The 20,000-nt window shown below is 41.1% G+C and overlaps 1 protein-coding gene across 5 annotated transcripts in view; it reads left to right on the forward strand.

Annotated features, from left to right (window-relative positions):
* Window positions 1–20,000, forward strand: part of LOC123499686 (zinc finger and BTB domain-containing protein 7A-like) — a 67,300-nt gene that overhangs the window by 45,479 nt on the left and 1,821 nt on the right. For 4 of the 5 annotated variants that reach the window (XM_045248072.1, XM_045248076.1, XM_045248074.1 and 1 more), the window contains 6 exons: window positions 10,185–10,372; window positions 10,596–10,757; window positions 12,876–13,370; window positions 13,893–14,066; window positions 15,208–15,417; window positions 15,897–20,000. The exon at window positions 15,897–20,000 is cut by the window's right edge and continues 1,821 nt beyond it. In XM_045248072.1, coding sequence (XP_045104007.1) covers window positions 10,185–10,372; window positions 10,596–10,757; window positions 12,876–13,370; window positions 13,893–14,066; window positions 15,208–15,417; window positions 15,897–16,373 — 1,706 coding nt within the window. In that variant the 3' untranslated portion in view covers window positions 16,374–20,000. The remainder of the gene's footprint in view (window positions 1–10,184; window positions 10,373–10,595; window positions 10,758–12,875; window positions 13,371–13,892; window positions 14,067–15,207; window positions 15,418–15,896) is intronic. The other variant, XM_045248075.1, reaches the window with a different exon arrangement.

Below are 20,000 nucleotides of genomic sequence, written 5' to 3' on the forward strand. Positions count from 1 at the left end.
TATGTCAACATTTCGCCTCGCGTCCTGTTCTGTGTTATCTTACCCTCATGTTATAGTCGTGCCTCACCTCTCCACACATCAAATTTTCTCCCTTCCTCGTAGTATCTGATTCATCTTAACTCTCCTTCGCACGCTACTCTCTCTCTCTCTCTCTCTCTCTCTCTCTCTCTCTCTCTCTCTCTCTCTCTCTCTCTCTCTCTCTCTCTCTCTCTCTCTCTCATACACTACTGCTGGCTCCGCACCCACTACTTTCCTCCCCCTCCCATCCTCCCTCCCTCCCTCCTTTCTTCACACACCCTCAAATCTCCCTCTTCTCTTCGTTCCCTGCATGTGCCGTACCAGCCACTATCACCCCTACCCCGCTCCACCCCTCCCTGCCTTTCCCTCTCCTACCCCCCCTTGCGTCCTCTCATATATAATGCAGCTGGTTCCCTTATTTTGTGCCATCGTCCGTCCTGTGGTGGTGTTTCTCTCCTTCCACCCCAACGTAGTAACCATTTAAAAATATACAGATTTTATTTTAAAGAAAGTTCTGTGTGTGTGTGTGTGTGTGTGTGTGTGTGTGTGTGTGTGTGTGTGTGTGTGTGTGTGTGTGTGCGAGGAGGGGGGGGAATTTTACATGATGAGAGGACAAGAGTCGGTGCATTAACCCATGAGACCACAGAACGTTAGCAGTTACTTAGAGAGGTGTCCGTGTGTTTGTATGTGTGTGTGTGTGTGTGTGTGTGTGTGAGAGAGAGAGAGAGAGAGAGAGAGAGAGAGAGAGAGAGAGACTGCGTATTTCTGTTCATGAATGTTTTCAGCTTCCTTTTTTTTTTTCCTTTTTCCCTTCGAGGTTCATTCACGCACGTTTCCCCCCTCTCTCTCTCTCTCTCTCTCTCTCTCTCTCTCTCTCTCTCTCTCTCTCTCTCTCTCTCTCTCTCTCTCTCTCTCTCTCTCTCTCTCTCTCTCTCTCTCTCTCTCTCTCTCTCTCTCTCTCTCTCTCTCTCTCTCTCTCTCTCTCTCTCTCTCTCTCTCTCATTCCGGAAGGACAATTTTCAACACCGTACTAACCGGTAAATAATGAATTAAATACTACAAACAAATTCACATGAACAGCTGCAAGTATAGTGAATTATTCCTGAAAGAAAGGGAAAAAATATTCCTCTAATTTTCATGCACGTTTATTTTTTATATTTTTTATTCTATAACACACACACACACACACACACACACACACACACACACACACACACACACACACACACACACACACACACACACCTGTCCTGCACGACCTCTCACCTTGACCGCCACTCACCCCTGACCGTGACCTACCTCTCGCACCCTCTCCCAAGCGCTCACCGAGGGAGAGGGAGCAGCAGGATGATGATGAGGGGAGAGAGATAAAGAATGGAGGTGAGAGGGAAGGGAATGTTATGCGAGAAGGGGCGAGTGAAAGAGAAAAGGAATTTACAAACACTGATTACCAGTTGTAGTAATGAATGAATGAAAGAGGAGAGAGAGAGAGAGAGAGAGAGAGAGAGAGAGAGAGAGAGAGAGAGAGAGAGAGAAAGTTTAAGGTAACATATTTTCAAGGAAGTGATGTAGTAAATGTATAAATTCGAGTTTGAAGTTTTAAGAAAAGTGGCGAGAGAGTTAAAATGGATAGAAAGAGGAAAGAAATTCCGTACATGACTAGATACTTGTCTTCTTTTCCTTACCTGTTATATTAATTTTTTTTTCTTTTTTTCTCTGACTTCCTTCTTTTCATCTTCCTTCCTATGTCATAATTTTCACACACACACACACACACACACACACACACACACACACACACACACACACACACACACACACACACACACAGGAGAATAACACAAACCGAATTATAATACAGTCATGAAAGCGCAAAACTTTAAGGTAATTTTTAAAGTTGCTGTGAAGTTTGAAGTGAGAGTAACTTATATTTATATAATAAATTCTAATAGTTTGCAATATCGGCACAATGCTCAGAATAAGTAAAAGATTTTTGCATGACAGAAAATATACTGTAAACAGTAAACCTGAGAAGTAAAACAAAAGAGAGAGAGAAAAAAAATAAAAAAGGAAAAAAGGAAAGGCACATAAAACTGGACTCTACCACCACGTGCTTACGCTAAATGGTCCGTCAAAACAGAAAACGAGTCTTGAAATTATACGAGGGTGGACTGATTAAGAAGCAAGTCAGGCGGAAGCTGTGTACATGAGCCGTGCAGTCAGTCATGCACCTCCCTTCCGCCTTCCTCCTCCTCCTCCTCCTCCTCCTCCTCCTCCTCCTCCTCCTCCTCCTCCTCCTCCCCCCCCCAAGCCCCGCCTCCTCCTCCCCCAAGCCCCGCCTCCTCCACCAGTACTATACTCCGTTCCGCCGTGGCTTGACCTCTCGCCCTCGCCGCCACCCCCGCCCTACCCGTCGGCCTTTGCATTAATTGTCAGGTGCTGGTAAATAAAATCTTGTATCGCTTTTACTCGTTAATATTCGGTGTTGACGCGTAGTTTGTTGGTGGCGGGACGCTGATCCATTCATGGTGTTCCTCCTTTCGACCCGACACACACACACACACACACACACACACACACACACACACACACACACACACACACACACACACACACACACACACACACACACACACACGGTGGGATGCGTAAAACTGTTGAAATATCGCGGCAGAAATTATTGCAAATATTTACGCGTGTGAGTGTGTACACCAGCGCGATAAATGGGGATTTGTGTGTATTTTTATCCATTGTTTATCCCCCTGCGGTTGAGTGCGGGGCATAGCTAGTGTACTGGAATCCCCTCCCCTCCCCTGCACAACACTTCCCTCTCCCGCGTGTGAAGCTGTTTGGAGGAGGGTGTCGACCTGTTATCCGGCAGGGGGCGAGAGAAATTGATGAACCCTGGCTTTACAGCTTATTATCAGGTGGTCAGCGAGGCAGGGGAAGAGTGTCGGAAATGGCGTAATAAAAGGGGAGAGGGCCAGCACGAGAGAGAGAGAGAGAGAGAGAGAGAGAGAGAGAGAGAGAAGGGGAAGTGAAAGATATTAACAAGGGAAAGAGATGAAGTGACTGTAGTACTAAGTTCAAGTATTCATTACAATATGAAAGTGTATTAGATATGACTCTCTCTCTCTCTCTCTCTCTCTCTCTCTCTCTCTCTCTCTCTCTCTCTCTCTCTCTCTCTCTCTCTCTCTCTCTCTCTCTCTCTGCATTGCCCACTTCTAGGCTCCGTTATTGACGCATCGCACAGGTATTTACAAAAAGAAATCAGTTAAACCATATACGTGTATCAATCAGAGCGTGGTATTATTAGTATTGCTCTTTTTGTGTTTGTACTAGTGATGGAGGTAGTGGTAGTAGTAGTAATAGGAGGAGGAGGAGGAATACAAAGGAAAGCCAAACAGCAACATACTTCTTGGTCCTTTCGAGGCTGTTTGGTAACTACTTCTAACTGGCTACAGATTGAGAGACAGGACAGTACAGGAGAAGGTTCCTCCCCACCCATCACTCCCTCTAGCTTTCGCTGGCATGGAAGATAGTTTTGGAAAAGTACCATGCAGTATGGAAAAACTGACATGGAATTTTCTCAGGAAACGATGAAACGAAATTCTACTATTCAGCCTACGGTGAACTCTACATATCTATCTATAAGAAAGTTAATATAGTATCATGTTTAATTATTCGGACAGGAAGGGAGCTTGTTGGGGGTTATTCTTTAAATATTTATCAATTTTGTTTTTGAACGATGCAACAGAAGTACTGTTTACTATTTCTGAAGGAAGCTTATTCCAAATGTTAACAATTCTATTAAAGAAAAAGTGCTTTGCCTCGTGGGTTTTAAAGCGTTTTGGTGTAATTTTAAATCCATTATTCCTTGTTATGGTGGAATGATCAATAGTAAAATATTTATTTACATCAAGGTTGTTGTATCCCTGAAAATTTTGAAAACTTCGATTAGGTCTCCTCTTATCCTGCGCTTTGTTAAGCTGAATAAATTTAATGCTTCCAGTCGTTCCTCATACGGCTTGTTTCTCAATCTCGGAATCATCTTGGTCACTCTACGCTGGATCTTTTCCAGTTTTTCAATGTCTTTTCTGTAATATGGTGACCAGAACTGCACACAGTATTCAAGCTGAGGACGCACCAATGAGTTATATAAAGTAAGGATAACTTTTTCTGATTTAAATTCAAAGGTTCTTCCAATGAACCCAACTAATTTATTTGCATTCTTTACTGCTTCTGTGCAGTGTTTACTCGGCTTCAGATCTTTGGACACCACAACACCAAGATCTTTTCCATTCTCAGCACTTGCCAGAGGTACATTATTCATTACCTATTTTGCTTTTATATTGTTACTTCAGATGTGCAGAACCTTACACTTTTCTATATTAAATTTAATTTGCCATTTTTCTGCCCAGCGTGTCAGTTTATTTAGGTTACACTGTACTTCTTGCCAATGTGATGTTGATGTCACTTTGCTCATTATTTTGGTCTCCTCCGCGAATTTGCTTATTTTACAATTGATTCCTTCCTCAATATTATTAATATAAACAATGAAAAGAACTGGTCCTAATACAGAGCCTTGAGGAACACCGCTTTTTACATTGTACCACTCTGATTCTTTTCCATTTATGACAACACGTTGCTTTCTGTCAGAGAGCCAGTCTTCCAGCCATTTTAAGGTATTTCCGGCTATGCCGTGAGCTTTTTCTTTGCTGATTAGTCTCTTGTGTGGGAGGAGAAGGAGAAAGAGGAGGAGTAGCAGCGGTGGTAGTAGAAGTAATATGAGCATCAGTAATAGTCATAAAAGCATCAACAAGAGCAATAGTTTAGTAAGGACGCACTTATGCTCATTTATATTTTGTCCATTGAGTTTGCGTTTACTTTCCGTCAAAGGGTTATTCTTCTTAATTAAAGGCATATAGTATTTACTCAGAGTAATGAATATCTAAGTGTTCATATGGTAGAGATACAATAGCTGATTCTCTCTCTCTCTCTCTCTCTCTCTCTCTCTCTCTCTCTCTCTCTCTCTCTCTCTCTCTCTCTCTCTCTCTCTCTCTCTCTCGAACTTGCCTTGCCATGTGTGTGTGTGTGTGTGTGTGTGTGTGTGTGTGTGTGTGTGTGTGTGTGTGTGTGTGTGTGTGTGATTCACCTCGGTCGCCTCCTGGTCACCCAGCCAGTCTTCCCCATTACGGAGCGAGCTCAGAGCTCATAGACCGATCTTCGGGTAGGACTGAGACCACAACACACATAACACACACCGGGAAAGCAAGGCCACAACCCCTCGAGTTACATCCAGTACCTATTTACTGCTAGGTGAACAGGGGCTACACATTAAGAGGCTTGCCCATTTGCCTCGCCGCGCCGGGACTCGAACCCGGCCCTCTCGATTGTGTGTGTGTTTTCGTGTGCGTGCGTGCGTGCGTGTGTTTGTGGGCACGCCTTGTATAACATATACATCTTAGTGTTTTAAGTATAATGTTTTATCTTTGCATGAGGAGATCCATTGGTGTTTATTCGTTCGTGTATTGTTCGCTTGCGTCCCCCTGCAACTCACCTCGACCATATGATATCTACCATCAATTTTGTCCTTTTTGTGCGATATTTTAGTGAAGAACACTCGAAATATATATATATATATATATATATATATATATATATATATATATATATATATATATATATATATATATATATGTGTGTGTGTGTGTGTGTGTGTGTGTGTGTGTGTGTGTGTGTGTGTGTGTGTGTGTGTGTGTGTGTGTGCGTGAGTGTGTGTGCACACACACGTTAATGATTTAATGGTCAAACAGTATTTTCATAATGTAACATGCTAACTCACACAATAAATATTGTCTCACACAAAATGAATGATGCAAAAATATTGAAAATCATCAAATGTTATTCAGAGCTCTAATTTACTTAAATGAAGCATGATAAATCAGTTGTCATTTGACCAGCCACTAGTCATGCGGCAGAAGCCAGGGCGTGATGGCATGACAAACATGTGACAATCCTGAGCCTTGAAACACTGCACTGCCCCTCGATGTGTCTCCTGGCGAGTCCCTGCAGTGCTTTTCCATCGCCAGAAATAGATCAAATGACCAGTGAATCTACACTGCACGTCTCTAATTTCATTCTGTAAAGGAAGTATTGACAGCATCCACCGTGACTAGCTTGTCCAGCTGGCGCCTCCCGACCAGTGAGACGGGTTCTGATACTTGCTGTTTTCTCTTCACCCCCGCACTCTACAGTGTGTGTGTGTGTGTGTGTGTGTGTGTGTGTGTGTGTGTGTGTGAAAAGCAGTTTTTATGCAGTAATCAGTTGGTACGATTACCCATCAATTTTTGAGTGACTTCACGGTAACTTCCTTGGATAATGACTCACATTCCTGCACCGTCTTAAGTCTATAGTGGAAGATGAAACGTGGCGTAATGGCCGTGTAGATGTTCGCCTTATTGATATTCCTGTCTTGTTATGCGTAACACACACACACACACACACACACACACACACACACACACACACACACACACACACACACACACACACACACGCACACACAGAGAGAGAGAGAGAGAGAGAGAGAGAGAGAGAGAGAGAGAGTTGCAACATTACTAAACCGCCTTTCACTTATACTCATATTACTCAAGATCTCTACAATATCAAACCTCAAACTGTAGATGCAAGATTGTGGTGCCCTTGAAGGCGCCTTACCACGTTGTTATCCGTAAAAGTTCGCGGTGAGTAAAGTTGCCTTGACTGGGCGGCTGTTGGGAGGCATACGCGGGGAGATGCGAGGTGCGCGCAAGGCCAGACACCACGCGAAAGCCAGGATTCAGGGCCTTGGAAACCTCACGTGTTTCCATGTAACCTGCTGAATATTCCAAGCCCCTTCCCATACTTTTATTTTTCTTAATGCACGTTGTGTGAACTTGTATGTGACGTGTTTAAGATTAAGAGTGACTACAAGAAGTCTTACTAGTGCGTATGTAGAGAAAGTAGGAAGAACGGCGAGGAATTGTGTGTGTGTGTGTGTGTGTGTGTGTTCATAGTACGGATAACGAGAAGTGGGCGCCAGGGAGAAGACATATGCGATGAACTCTTTATTGGAGTAAAAGTGAGTTGTTAATGTTGATGAGAGAGTGTGGCCCTTAGGCTGCTGCTCGGGTTAAAGCTGAGACCCTCCCCTTCCCTCTCCCCTCCCCAACACTTATTCCTGGCCCTCATGGTAAGTCTGGCCCGCATAGATTCCCGGGAACGGCACACCACCTAAAGTTGGTTGGCGCAGACCTCACTTTCTTGGTCACACACACACACACACACACACACACACACACACACACACACACACACACACACACACACACACACACACACACACACACACACACACACACACACACACACACACACACACACACACACACACACGCAGCCCGCACTCCACGCCGGAAGTTTGGTGCGTCGCCTTGGTCGTCTTTAAATATTTGCCTCAAAAGAACATTTTGTAAATGTAAAAGAGAAAATACGTAAAATAAGAGGTGGCGGACATTTTCAAGCTCAGAAACAGCAAGAGAGAGAGAGAGAGAGAGAGAGAGAGAGAGAGAGAGAGAGAGAGAGAGAGAGAGAGAGAGAGAGAGAGAGAGAGAGAGAGAGAGAGAGAGGCGGGGGAGTAGAAGGGGAGAAGAGAGGATGGGTGAAAGGGAATTACAGTGTGTGTGTGTGTGTGTGTGTGTGTGTGTGTGTGTGTGTGTGTGTGTGATTCATCTCCTCCTCCTCGGTCGCCTGCCAGTCTTCCCCATTACAGAGCGAGCTCAGAGCTCATAGACCGATCTTCGGGTAGGACTGAGACCACAACACACTCCACACACCGGGAAAGCGAGGCCACAACCCCTCGAGTTACATCCCGTACCTATTTACTGCTAGGTGAACAGGGGCCACACATTAAGAGACTTACCCATTTGCCTCGCCGCTTACCGGGATTCGAACCCGGCCCTCTCGATTGTGAGTCGAGCGTGCTAACCACTACACTACGCGGTGTGTGTGTGTGTGTGTGTGTGTGTGTGTGTGTGTGTGTGTGTGTGTGTGTGTGTGTGTGTGTATAAGCGCGCTCGTGCTTCCAAGGCGTATCTGAGCACACTTTTGCATCGTTGCTGTCCTGAAAGTAAGGGGATTTAACGACTCAAAAGACATCGAACTGTACACTGAAGAACATCTAGGAATTAACAGTATACCCAAAAGAGAGAGAGAGAGAGAGAGAGAGAGAGAGAGAGAGAGAGAGAGAGAGATTGTGATGGTTTGTTTTCTCCCGCGAGGACCTAAAACTGCACCGTGGCAGCCGCAGTGTTAGTTAAAAAGTTACTTAATCGAGCACTGTGTAGATGGAAAGCAAAACAGAAAGGCACAGCAGAGACACGCACACAGACAGACAGACGTCCCTGTATATGCTATGTATCCTGCATGGTTTTCCTTTCTTTTCCTTCCTGCATGCCACACACGCTTTCTCTCTCACACACACACACACACACACACACACACACACACACACACACACACACCACTCAGTGGTTAGAGCGCTGGCTTCACAAGCCAGATGACCGGGGTTCGATTCCCCGGCCGGGTGGAGATATTTGGGTGTGTCTCCTTTCACGTGTAACCCCTGTTCACCTAGCAGTGAGTAGGTACGGGATGTAAATCGAGGAGTTGTGACCTTGGTGTCCCGGTGTGTGGTGTGTGCCTGGTCTCAGACCTATCCCAAAATCGGAAATAATGAGCTCTGAGCTCGTTCCGTAGGGTAACGTCTGGCTGTCTCGTCATAGACTGCAGCAGATCAAACAGTGAATTAGTGAATTACACACACACACACACACACACACACACACACACACACACACACACACACACACACACACACACACACACACACACACACACACACACACACACACACACACACACACACACACACACACACTTCCCGTAATGGGGAAGACTGGCTGAATGACCAGCAGGCGACCGTGGTGAATTACACACACACACACACACACACACACACACACACACACACACACACAAGTTAGGCACTAACACCTCCACTAAGCTGCGTCATTAGATGTTGTATAATGTGTCACTGCCACTTTGTCAATAGGAAAAAAAAAGGAGTCTTTGCATGAAAAAATAATTACTGATCTTGTTTTACTAGGACAGCTTCTAACGCTGTTATTTATTGCTGATACTAAGTTTTGTTTAATTGGTATGGCGTAATTTAATTGCTGTAGATGCTGCTCCTGTAGAAGCATTTGTGATTTACAATTTGTCTAGTCAGTGTTTTCAATTTCATATATTGTTGTGTTTATATTATATCGAACATGAAAAAATTTTGATGTTAAAAGAAATTAATACACGTACACTACAACACGTGATGGTAAATTATCATGTTTCAGTTCAAGAAATAATCAGCGTTAGTTTCTTTAAAATTTGTAAATATATTTCGGGAACACCCCGAGAACAGCTGTGATTATGGTAAGAGATAAACATGTTAACATTTTCGTTAGTTATCAGACTCGCTTTACTTATTAATGATGTTATTTAGTTGGCCAAGGCAGCTCAGTGACTTTCCAAGTGTTAGTTATTGTGTCTCTCCCTAGACTGCTGGAAAACTTACCCATCACTGTGTTGGAAAACGTTAAATATATATATATATATATATATATATATATATATATATATATATATATATATATATATATATATATATATATATATATATATATATATATATATATATATATATATATATATATATATATGTGTGTGTGTGTGTGTGTGTGTGTGTGTGTGTGTGTGTGTGTGTGTGTGTGTGTGTGTGAGAACCACTGGCCAAGGGTAACAAATTTAGAATAAAAAAAAAACTTTGGGAGACTTTAAATTCCCGTTCCCAAGGAAGATGATTAATGTCAAGTATAATTATCAAATTATTCATTATGCTGGTACATTAGAGAGGATTTCTTTAAATATTTGAACTTTGTTTTAACCATAGATGATGTCAGTGACATCGAAACGTCTTTTATATAGTGTTGACGCCGAGGTTGCGCTTAATTATAATTTCAATGTTGCTCAGAGGAGTTTCCATAATTAACGGTTCTCTCTTTCTTCAACAGATGAGAAAAATAGGATGGATGTGAGGCGGTATGAGCTGCGGTGGACGCACCACCAGTCCACTGTGGTGGCAGAGGTGGGGTCGCTGTACAGAGATGCCGCCTTGGTGGACGTCACTCTAGCCTGTGAGGACCAGCGCACTTACCAGGCTCACAAGCTGGTCCTCTCAGCATGCTCACAATACTTCCAGGTGAATAGTTTATAACATGTATGCAGTCTATGTGACTTAGACTAGATATTGTTCATTTACCTTTATAATATTCATGACGTGCATTCCTACTTTTCAATTCACGTTCATCAACAAAAATCATTCGTGGAAAGCAGTTGTTTTCTTGAGTTCAACACTGTGAGACTATTTAATTAAATATATGACCACGATGCGTGACATGTAACTCAATGATTGATTGTTGCAGGGTCTCTTTTCGCGGCACTCCGCACACCAGCATCCCATAATCTTCCTCAAGGATGTGAGTGGAGATGAGTGCGAGGCGCTGCTCACATATATGTACCGCGGGGAGGTGTCTGTCAGCCATGATCAGATACACCGCATTCTCCGTGTGGCAAACTCTCTTCAGGTGAAAACTTGTCTATTGCACTCTTGAAATAATGTTGAATTAATCATTCTTTACTCCTCACTCTATAATCATTACGGTGTTATCGAGCATGTTTGTAGCCTATACTGTGTAATTAATTACCTTACTCCCTCGTCACCAGTTGTAGTCTGGCCCAGATTATTGTTTCTTAGATCTTGATATTTTTTCCACACATCATATAAAACCGCAGCATCAAAAATTAATTATGATGTATTACTAAGTACAGACGACCACTACATAACAAAGTTAATTATGACTGTACAAAACTGCCTTCATTATGCACCAGTTTAACGTGTAGGAGTGGTCTCTTGACGCTTATCATACCGTATGACCAACTTTATGTGGTCTTATACAGCCACTGTCAACCAGTATCTCGTACACTCGTATGATGAAGTCAGTCATCGTGCTTAGGATTTGATGCAGCGGCGACACAGGTCAGGTTCTGGAGCGTAAGCAGTGACATGTTTCTGGCCATACACTCCTGTGAACCTCACCATCTGTGGTATCACACCACGCACTGCCCCGAGAAGCTGTGGAGGAGAGGCCCCGCCAACAGTCCGCCTCTTCAGCCAGAGAAAGCCCTCAGGTTCCTCTAGCAGGTTGACATTCACATATGTGGGCAGATCACGAATAATGACAACACGCGACTGCCTCTCAAAAGTGTCCAAAATAACCCCGTTAAAACCGTCACTCGTCAGCTTGGCAGACATTGGCCCGTCTATAAGGGTGATGTAGGGGGCATTCCTACCTTCCTTGAACAACGGTGAAGCGTCAGGGTGTTGACGAAGGAGGCCCATGTACCACTCATACTTCCGTGCCGTAGTACTAAGAGGACAGTCACCTGGGAACCGCAGACGGATCCTACGTGGAGCAGCCTCCTCACCTGAAGAGGGAATGGTCATTTCCTGTTCTTCTTCCATCATGGGGGCAGGTTCCTCACTGTCGAGTGCAGCAGCAGAGGCAGATGACCTTGCTAGGGACTGAGAGTGGGGCCGTTTCTCCCGGGGGAGGGACAGCGGGAGATGGTGGTCATCGGCAGGCAGTCTTATCGCATTCATGGCTTCGGTGCTGGAGTGGCTTGCTGCAGTGACGATTACTGTGGTCTTCTGACCACTATCAGAGGCAGGACACCCTCCACCAGGCAGCCCCTGAGGGCGAGAGTAATCGTGCTCCTGCTGGAGACACTTCCCGGTGCGTCTGAGGACTTGAATGCGCTTTGTTTTGATTGGGCCAGGCATGGACAACACTGACCAACGTCTACCCATGCACGCAGCTCAAGGGAGAGAGTAGGGTTAGGATGTTATGTACGTTGGCATTAGCTTCGCGGTGACGAGTTATTCAATTAGCCATAAAATATCGAACATAGTTGTTAATATTGTCTTCACATAATGTATGAGAGGATGGACTTGATATTATGATCTTAACATCAAATATCAAATTAGAGGATTTGATATAAAGAATTACTTTGAAGTTTTTAGTGATTATTTACTCTAGGAGTAATTATATAATGGGATTATTTTAGATAGTATGTTGGTAGAACGAGTTGATACAACCATTTCCTTACCTGTTTAAAATAAAGGCGATAGTATTCTGTTCTCTTTACAAACTCACAGTGACAAGTATTCGCTTAAAAAGTACAAGTACCATGATTTTACCATTGATACAACAATACAAAAGTTAAGATTTTAATTGAAATGTCCATCATTAGAGCTGCAATTTATCGTGAAAATCCCTTAGGTTTATATATATATATATATATATATATATATATATATATATATATATATATATATATATATATATATATATATATATATATATTGATATATAGATAGATAGATAGTTAAATTGATTCCTTTCTTTCTTTTTTTTCTTTTCTTCTTTCTTTCCTTCTTTCTGTCTTTCTTTTTTCTTGTTTTAGCTACCTGATATGTTTAAGGATTTATTCCTATTGTGTAATTTTCATATCTTACTAGGATAATATTTTCTCATAGTCCAAACAAGTTAAATTTTTGTTATATTCTATCATTGAAATTACAATATCATCCCCTTATAAAAAGGTGAAGGATTTTCTATGGCTTAATATCCCTTTTTTTTCAGGTTCGGGGGTTGGCAGATATGGACCAATCATCATCCCGGCCATCTTCCCCAGCAGGGGACAGGACTGGTCAATGTCCTTCATCTTCCCCTTCCCCTAGCACCGGACCTCCCACCAAATGTGCCACCCCTGTTAGTGAACCTCAGTCCCCTAATCCTCCCCCATTAGTAAACCCTCAAATTTCTGTTGGAGCCTCCAGTCACCCAGCTCTATCTCTTCCACATGGAACCTCTGATCCCTCCCCAGTAAGACACACTTCAGTAGCAGCAGGTGCACTAACTGCAGCAATAGCAGGTACAAGACCCCATCAAGGACCACCTCCCCACCCAATACACCCGGAGTACCCCCATCCATACTCCTTGTTACCCCACCGCCCATACGATCTCCCAGGCGCATCAGGACCCTCACTCTTGTCCGTCAGTGAGGCAGAAGTCAACAGAGACGATCTTCCCAAATGTCCACCAAGTGTTATGGCAAGATCACCTTACTCTTCTTTGGTAAGGTTTTACTTCTTATTGTATGTGTGATACAGAAAAATGTTCAGTATATCTATACATATACAGCTGCTTCTCTACATTCATAGTGTTTGCTGTTTTACAGTGTTGTTATATCATGCTGTTTGTCACTCAGTTGCTATACATAAGGTGTGTGTGTGTGTGTGTGTGTGTGTGTGTGTGTGTGTAAGTTTTACAAAGCTATTCGTTAATAGAACAATAATGAGACCAAAGCAATTATTGTAGAAAGAGTATCTGCAGAAGAAAAGATCATTTTGAATCCTTCCTAATGCTAAACTTTATGTATATATCTGGATTTATTGGAATATATACTTTCTTATAATTATCACTGAAGATTATAGAACTTAGAAATTTTTAGTAACAAGATTTTCACAAATGAGTGAGCAGTTAAAGTATTTGAAAGATCTCAGCCATGTCTATAGAATAGACTACTTTTCTGCACAAGTGAAACTTTGGATTTACTGAGAATTGCACTAATATAACATATTTTTATTGTAATTGCAGCGTGTAAAGCCAGACTTGGGTGGAAACAACTGGGATAGTACAGTGGATGTAACAGGTGTGTCTCCACTGCCCCTAGGAGATCCCTCACGGCCTGCATACCCTCTTCCTACAGCCATCTTTAGTAGTTTTCTTCAGCATGATCCTCACTCAGCTGGCTCACAACCACCATATGGGGTAAATATTTTATGTTAACTTGCAGTCTCTCTCTCTCTCTCTCTCTCTCTCTCTCTCTCTCTCTCTCTCTCTCTCTCTCTCTCTCTGTGTGTGTGTGTGTGTAACTAATCCTAAATGTCACTGATAGACTTGATTTATAATAATATTGTACATACTGAGATGATAGAACAAGATGTCTTATAATCTGCCTGCCTCATCAAGTGTAAGAGTGCAGTTTTATTGTGAGAAAGATGGTACAGCATTTTCTACATCCTATTATAGTTAGGATTTCTTTGCATCATGGGAAAGATATTTAGCATTTATGTCACTTCAATGTGACCTGTGTATAACATTTAATGATTCACATTTCACAGTTTAAACTTATCATTATAGGCCAAACCATAAAACATGTTTTTGTAGAACACTTTTTCAAAAAATGTTAACATGTAAATTAAATGTCCTCTTTCTATATGCTAAGTTGTAATTTGGAGTAGTGCATTTACATCTAAGCCTGAGTTTACAAATGGTTACTTTACTGCATGGGGTTCTCAACGTGGGGTTTGTGAATACCCAGGGGTTCATAAAAAGATTTCCATGAGTACTTAGATGGCTAATCTAATAATATCCTGTGGAGTATACCAATGCATATTAAGTTAGTGTCAGTCACTAAATTAACATTCTGCTCATTGTCAGATTACAGGGGGTTTGGGTCTTGTAACTCATGGGGTTCTTAACAAGAAAAAAAAAGCTTCAGAATCTCTTCTTGACTGGCTTGAGATGCTTAACAATAAGAAATAATAGATGTATAATGTTTGAAAATTAACATTAAGTATAAGTAGGAGCTCAAGCAGTTTGGTCATGTTAGTGTGGCAGAGAAGAAAATTATTAAAAACACTTAAAGATAAGAAGTGTGAAATAGATAATTGATAGAGATGAATCAGAAGATGAAAAATCTTTCATTGAGGAAGCATTAATCACAGAGGTCTTAACTCCTGGAGAACAAAATGTATGCAGATTTAGTTGGAGTAATGTAATTTGTACACACTACCTGTAAAGGAATTTAAACATTGAAAAGACATTTGATAGTAAACATATTCATAGATCATTGATATAGCATGTGTTGCTATCAGTGAAAGAAGTTATCACGATTGTTTTCCTATTGGCACTGCAGAGAATGTTCCCAATCAGTGACCCACTTCGTCGGTTGGACCGGCTCAGCACACCAGGGAATGACACACGCATCCATAAATGCCAGTATTGTTCTCGCAAGTTCAAGAGGAAGGACCATCTCAAGACTCACATCAGGATCCACACTGGGGAGCGGCCATACAAGTGCAAGGTCTGCGGCCGGGGGTTTATCCAGAGCCAGCAGGTAACCTCTCCTACTGAAGTTGATAATTGAATGTGTAACTTCATCTATAGAGTATGATTGAAAATTTAGTATTTAGATACTGGATTGAGATTCCCCTTAAAGTGTAACTAAGATAAATTTTGTATCATTGTTGTAAATGTTTTTATTACAGTGCACTAAAAAAAATTTTGTTAATTTTAAAGAATATTAGTTTACTGCACAATTGATCCACATTTGGTGTTATAGATGAAAATAAGTTTCTTTCCCGAGAGACCCATTACTGGCTAGGATGGTTTTTAATTTATTCTTACAAAATATTTGTTGGCATGAGAGTCTATATGTGTCATTTTGTGTATTAGAGTGTACATGTGGGTGTTTTGTCTCAGCTAAGGCAGGGAACATCAACTTGATATATATAGGTGGGCCATGTATTGTTTTGCTCATAAGAACTTAGTTTATTAGTAATATGGATTTCATTCAATGAAATATGTACTTTACAGGTTAAAATCCACATGAAAGTTCATGTGCGAGAAGATTCATCAGGTGTAGGTGCTCCTTCATCCCTTGGACCTGGTGGAGGTGGGGGTAGCGTCCTTCCATCTCTCTACTCAGATCTTGGAGGACCATTTGGTGACCAGCCAGGATTAGGTGCCCACCACAATGACCCCAACACTGATTTAGATCAGTCTACAGACAACAATCCTCCTGATAATGACTCAGAAAATGAGTGCAGCTCAGAAATTGCTGAAATGGATTACGATGCTCGAATACAACAAGACAGTGGCAATGGGGGACCAGGTCGTACCCCACCAACACCCAACCCTTCATCTGTGGGAGTACGTGAGCACAAGACCCCGTCCCCACAGTCTCCTCCTGGGACTGTGTCAAGGAGCCACCCTACCCCCCCAGATGACCAGAGCTGCAGTGCCATGTCTCTGAAGGAATCATATCATATAGGTAGCAATATAAAAAAATGATGGCTAATGTGCTGTGATGATAGAGGCTTTAATTAAGTAACTGTTGATTATACTAATTGTTTTGTTGCCAATATGCATTTCCATACCATCAGAAATTTTCTGGCTTCAGTGTTAATTCCTTCAAAAGCATATCGATGGCAGGAATCATACAACAGCCATGGCTCAACTTGACACACAGCTTACCATTTCAACCCTAATGTTCAATTTCAATTTACTGCAATAATACTATAGCTGGAATGTTTGCCTAACGGACTTCATATATCCCCCTAGCCATTGTTATGTAACATACCAAGTGAATAGTACCAGTGTGTGATCAAACACGCATGATGGTCTGTGATCTGTTTGTAGGAGGATTTTTTTTCTACTTAAACTAGGTACTCAACCTGGCTCGTGCGTGCAATATGTAATTACACTGGAACTCTGGGAAGTATGGAGACTTTTAGAGGTTAAACTCAGCCCTTTGAGTTGTTTTACTTCTTGTTTATTTCATTTCTTATATTTACATTCTTTATATCTTATTTTCATGGAAGGATCTTTTTTCAGCATTAATTTATATATCAAAACATGCTCATTAGATCAGCAAATTTCTCACAGATTTTGTTTCCATTTACTTTTACCCATTACTTATGCTTTCAGAAGACCAAACTCCCCTAGTTTAGATAACATACTCCTATATATTCCAGTAATCCAGACACCTTGTAACTAGAATTGATCTCTCTCTCTCTCTCTCTCTCTCTCTCTCTCTCTCTCTCTCTCTCTCTCTCTCTCTCTCTCTCTCTCTCTCTCTCTCTCTCTCTCTCTCTCTCTCTCTCTCTCTCTCTCTCTCTCTCTCTCTCTCTCTCTCTCTCTCTCTCTCTCTCTCTCTCTTTCTTCCTTTCTGATAGCCTGTAGAATATATTGGTTTTTGCTTTCACATGGTGTGATGTGTTATTCACTGGTATATTGCCTCATTGTTTTACAGTTAACCATATTAAGCTGTAAACTATACTGCAACATGACTAAGTAACCAAATCCTTATTTTATAAAGTATAACACTGAGCTAAAAAAAAAAAAAAAGTTTCTTCTCAGTATTAATAATGAGCTGCATACAAGAAATGGCTCAAGTACTCACCAAATCATTTTATTTTTCCATCACAGCTTTGCAGTTATTAACTATTTATGGAATTTATTTTTAACATAGTTTAGATGAAAGCCCTTACACACACACACACACACACACACACACACTCTGTTATTTACAAAGGGAGTTTGGTTTATCAGTGAGATCTCATCATAGTAGGAGTAGAAAAATGTGAACCCAGTGCCACCTTTTGTTGTTTTTTAAAAGGACTAGAGTAACATATCTTTAACCTCTTTTTGCCAAGCTAGGAAGTTTAACTTCACCAAAGGTATATAAATATTAATCTTTTCCACTTTTTTTTTTTTTCAGTAGGATAGATGTGTTTCCTATTCTTTCATTCCCTACTCTGCTAGAAATCCCAGTGAGGGGTGAGGCTTTGGTTTTGTTAATCTTATTTCATTTTCTTTTCTTTTTTTTTATTTATTTATTTTCATTTATTTATTCATTTTTTTTTATTTTCCCTCCAACTGGTGCATGACAAAGGGGAGCTTGTAGTCTGTCTTTTGATGGGAAGACAGAGTTGGCGTGTTTTCAGTCTAATTTCTTTTTATATTTAATACAACTTGCATCACATGCAGTTAAAAACTGTAATTTACTATGAAACATTGCAAATCAATTACATATCATGTCTGGATACAAGTTACATATCATATATCATATCCAAATTTATACCTGAAGCATATCATACACTCCTGTATCATTTTCTACGGTTTTTTGTGGTTGCCCTTCATTTGATGAAAATATCTCTAAATGTATACATATGAGACTTAAGCTAGCCATTACTTGTAATGAATCTTTGACTAGAATAAAAATTTCTTTTGCTGTTTTGTAGGAACATGTATATTTTTTTTCTTTTTTTTTCACAAACCAGTGTTTATATAATGCAGCACACAGTAGAACTGATTAATATTGATAAACAGTAGAGAAGTTCCACTTAAGTACCTAAAACCTATGGTGTGTTAACCAACATTGCTTGAAGTACTCTGATCATGTAATGTCAAATGACCAGTAATGAACTTTGGTTAATTCAGTGATGAAATATTTCACCATTTCCAGAAAAGAAATATCTTCATATATTATCAACCCAAGTTCATAACCCACATTTGTGTTACAATTTATTGGCAATACAGAAAATGGCGCATGGATCCGGAATGTGATGAGCCTCACCCCTTGAGCTATGTCTGCCAACTGTTCCAAGTTGCTGGTGATTCAAGTTACAGGATATACCTTTGATCACATTCCTTTCCAAGGCTGTGGATCTTGAATATGATGATTGTTATTGTCTTTTTATTCCATCATATATTCATTCATATCATTCTGTCATCTCCTCTGATACTTATTTCCACTTTTCCTAGCTCTGTCTTATTGTCATTTCCATTTCATCAGAAACAACTCTTTGGGGTCCTCAGTAGTTTACTCATTTTACAGTTTTTTCTTACATGTATCATGTGTTATAGAATACTTTAAAAACATACCAGTCAGGTTAACATAAATTCATTCTCATCGTGTGTGTTGATTGGCCATGTCCTACTACAAATTGATCCAGTGACAATAATGGCACTGTTGGCAGGCAGACTCCTGTTAATGTTGATATTGGTCTGGGCTGTGATTTAGTGTATGCAAGCGCTGGAGATGGTTAGCTAGGTCAAAGGTCAAACGACGTGACAAAGTTTGTCTGGTGGGCAGAATGCTCGGAGGAGATAGAACTGCTTCACTCACCATGTATACGATTGGAACCCCCTCGGCAGGGACCATAGGGCCTCCTCATGAGGCTTCGATAACAATGACAATGTTGTTTGGAAAATACATACATACTATAATAGCTCAATTTAATAGTTGCATGTGTGCAATCATATAATTCTTATACCATTTTCACTGTAAAATATTGTATTCCATTTTATATACAGGTGTTTTATGAGTTTCATAAGCTAATGGTAATCACCATTGTCATTATTATTAAAGTTAAATAGAAGTCCTGTGTACATTCAAGGCTGATGGCACAAGCTGTGTAAAGTTTCACCTTTCTAACATTTGTGGTTTTACATAATGTTGATATTTGCATTGCTTATAGTGTGAGCACATGTTTGTGTTGAGGTATTGTCCTGCTCAGGTGGAAGGGTCATCTGTGGAATGGTGCAGCAGTGAACCAGACTCTGCCTTGGGGGTCCCAATATCCGCCTTCTGGCTACAGGGTCAGGGGTAGTTTTACCTGTATAAATATCAAGACATTGTTAGCTTATATGCTGTTAATGTTGACCTTGATGTAAAACCTATGTTATTTGTACCATTATCTGTGTAAATTATTGTTATGACAAGTAGGTGGCTGTACTAAGATGTGATATGCCATTGGCATAAGGGCAAACCTTGCTCACAACTGTAGCTTCCAGCTGCACAATAAGTATGACTTAGATGGCAAGATTAGATAATGCACAAAGCAGTGTTAAGACTGAAGGTTGTTAGCCAAAGGTTAGGCATGCATGCCTATTTTTAGGGAGCTTTGACCTCTT

Source organism: Portunus trituberculatus, chromosome 50, assembly GCF_017591435.1.
Source record: "Portunus trituberculatus isolate SZX2019 chromosome 50, ASM1759143v1, whole genome shotgun sequence".
NCBI lineage: Eukaryota > Metazoa > Arthropoda > Malacostraca > Decapoda > Portunidae > Portunus > Portunus trituberculatus.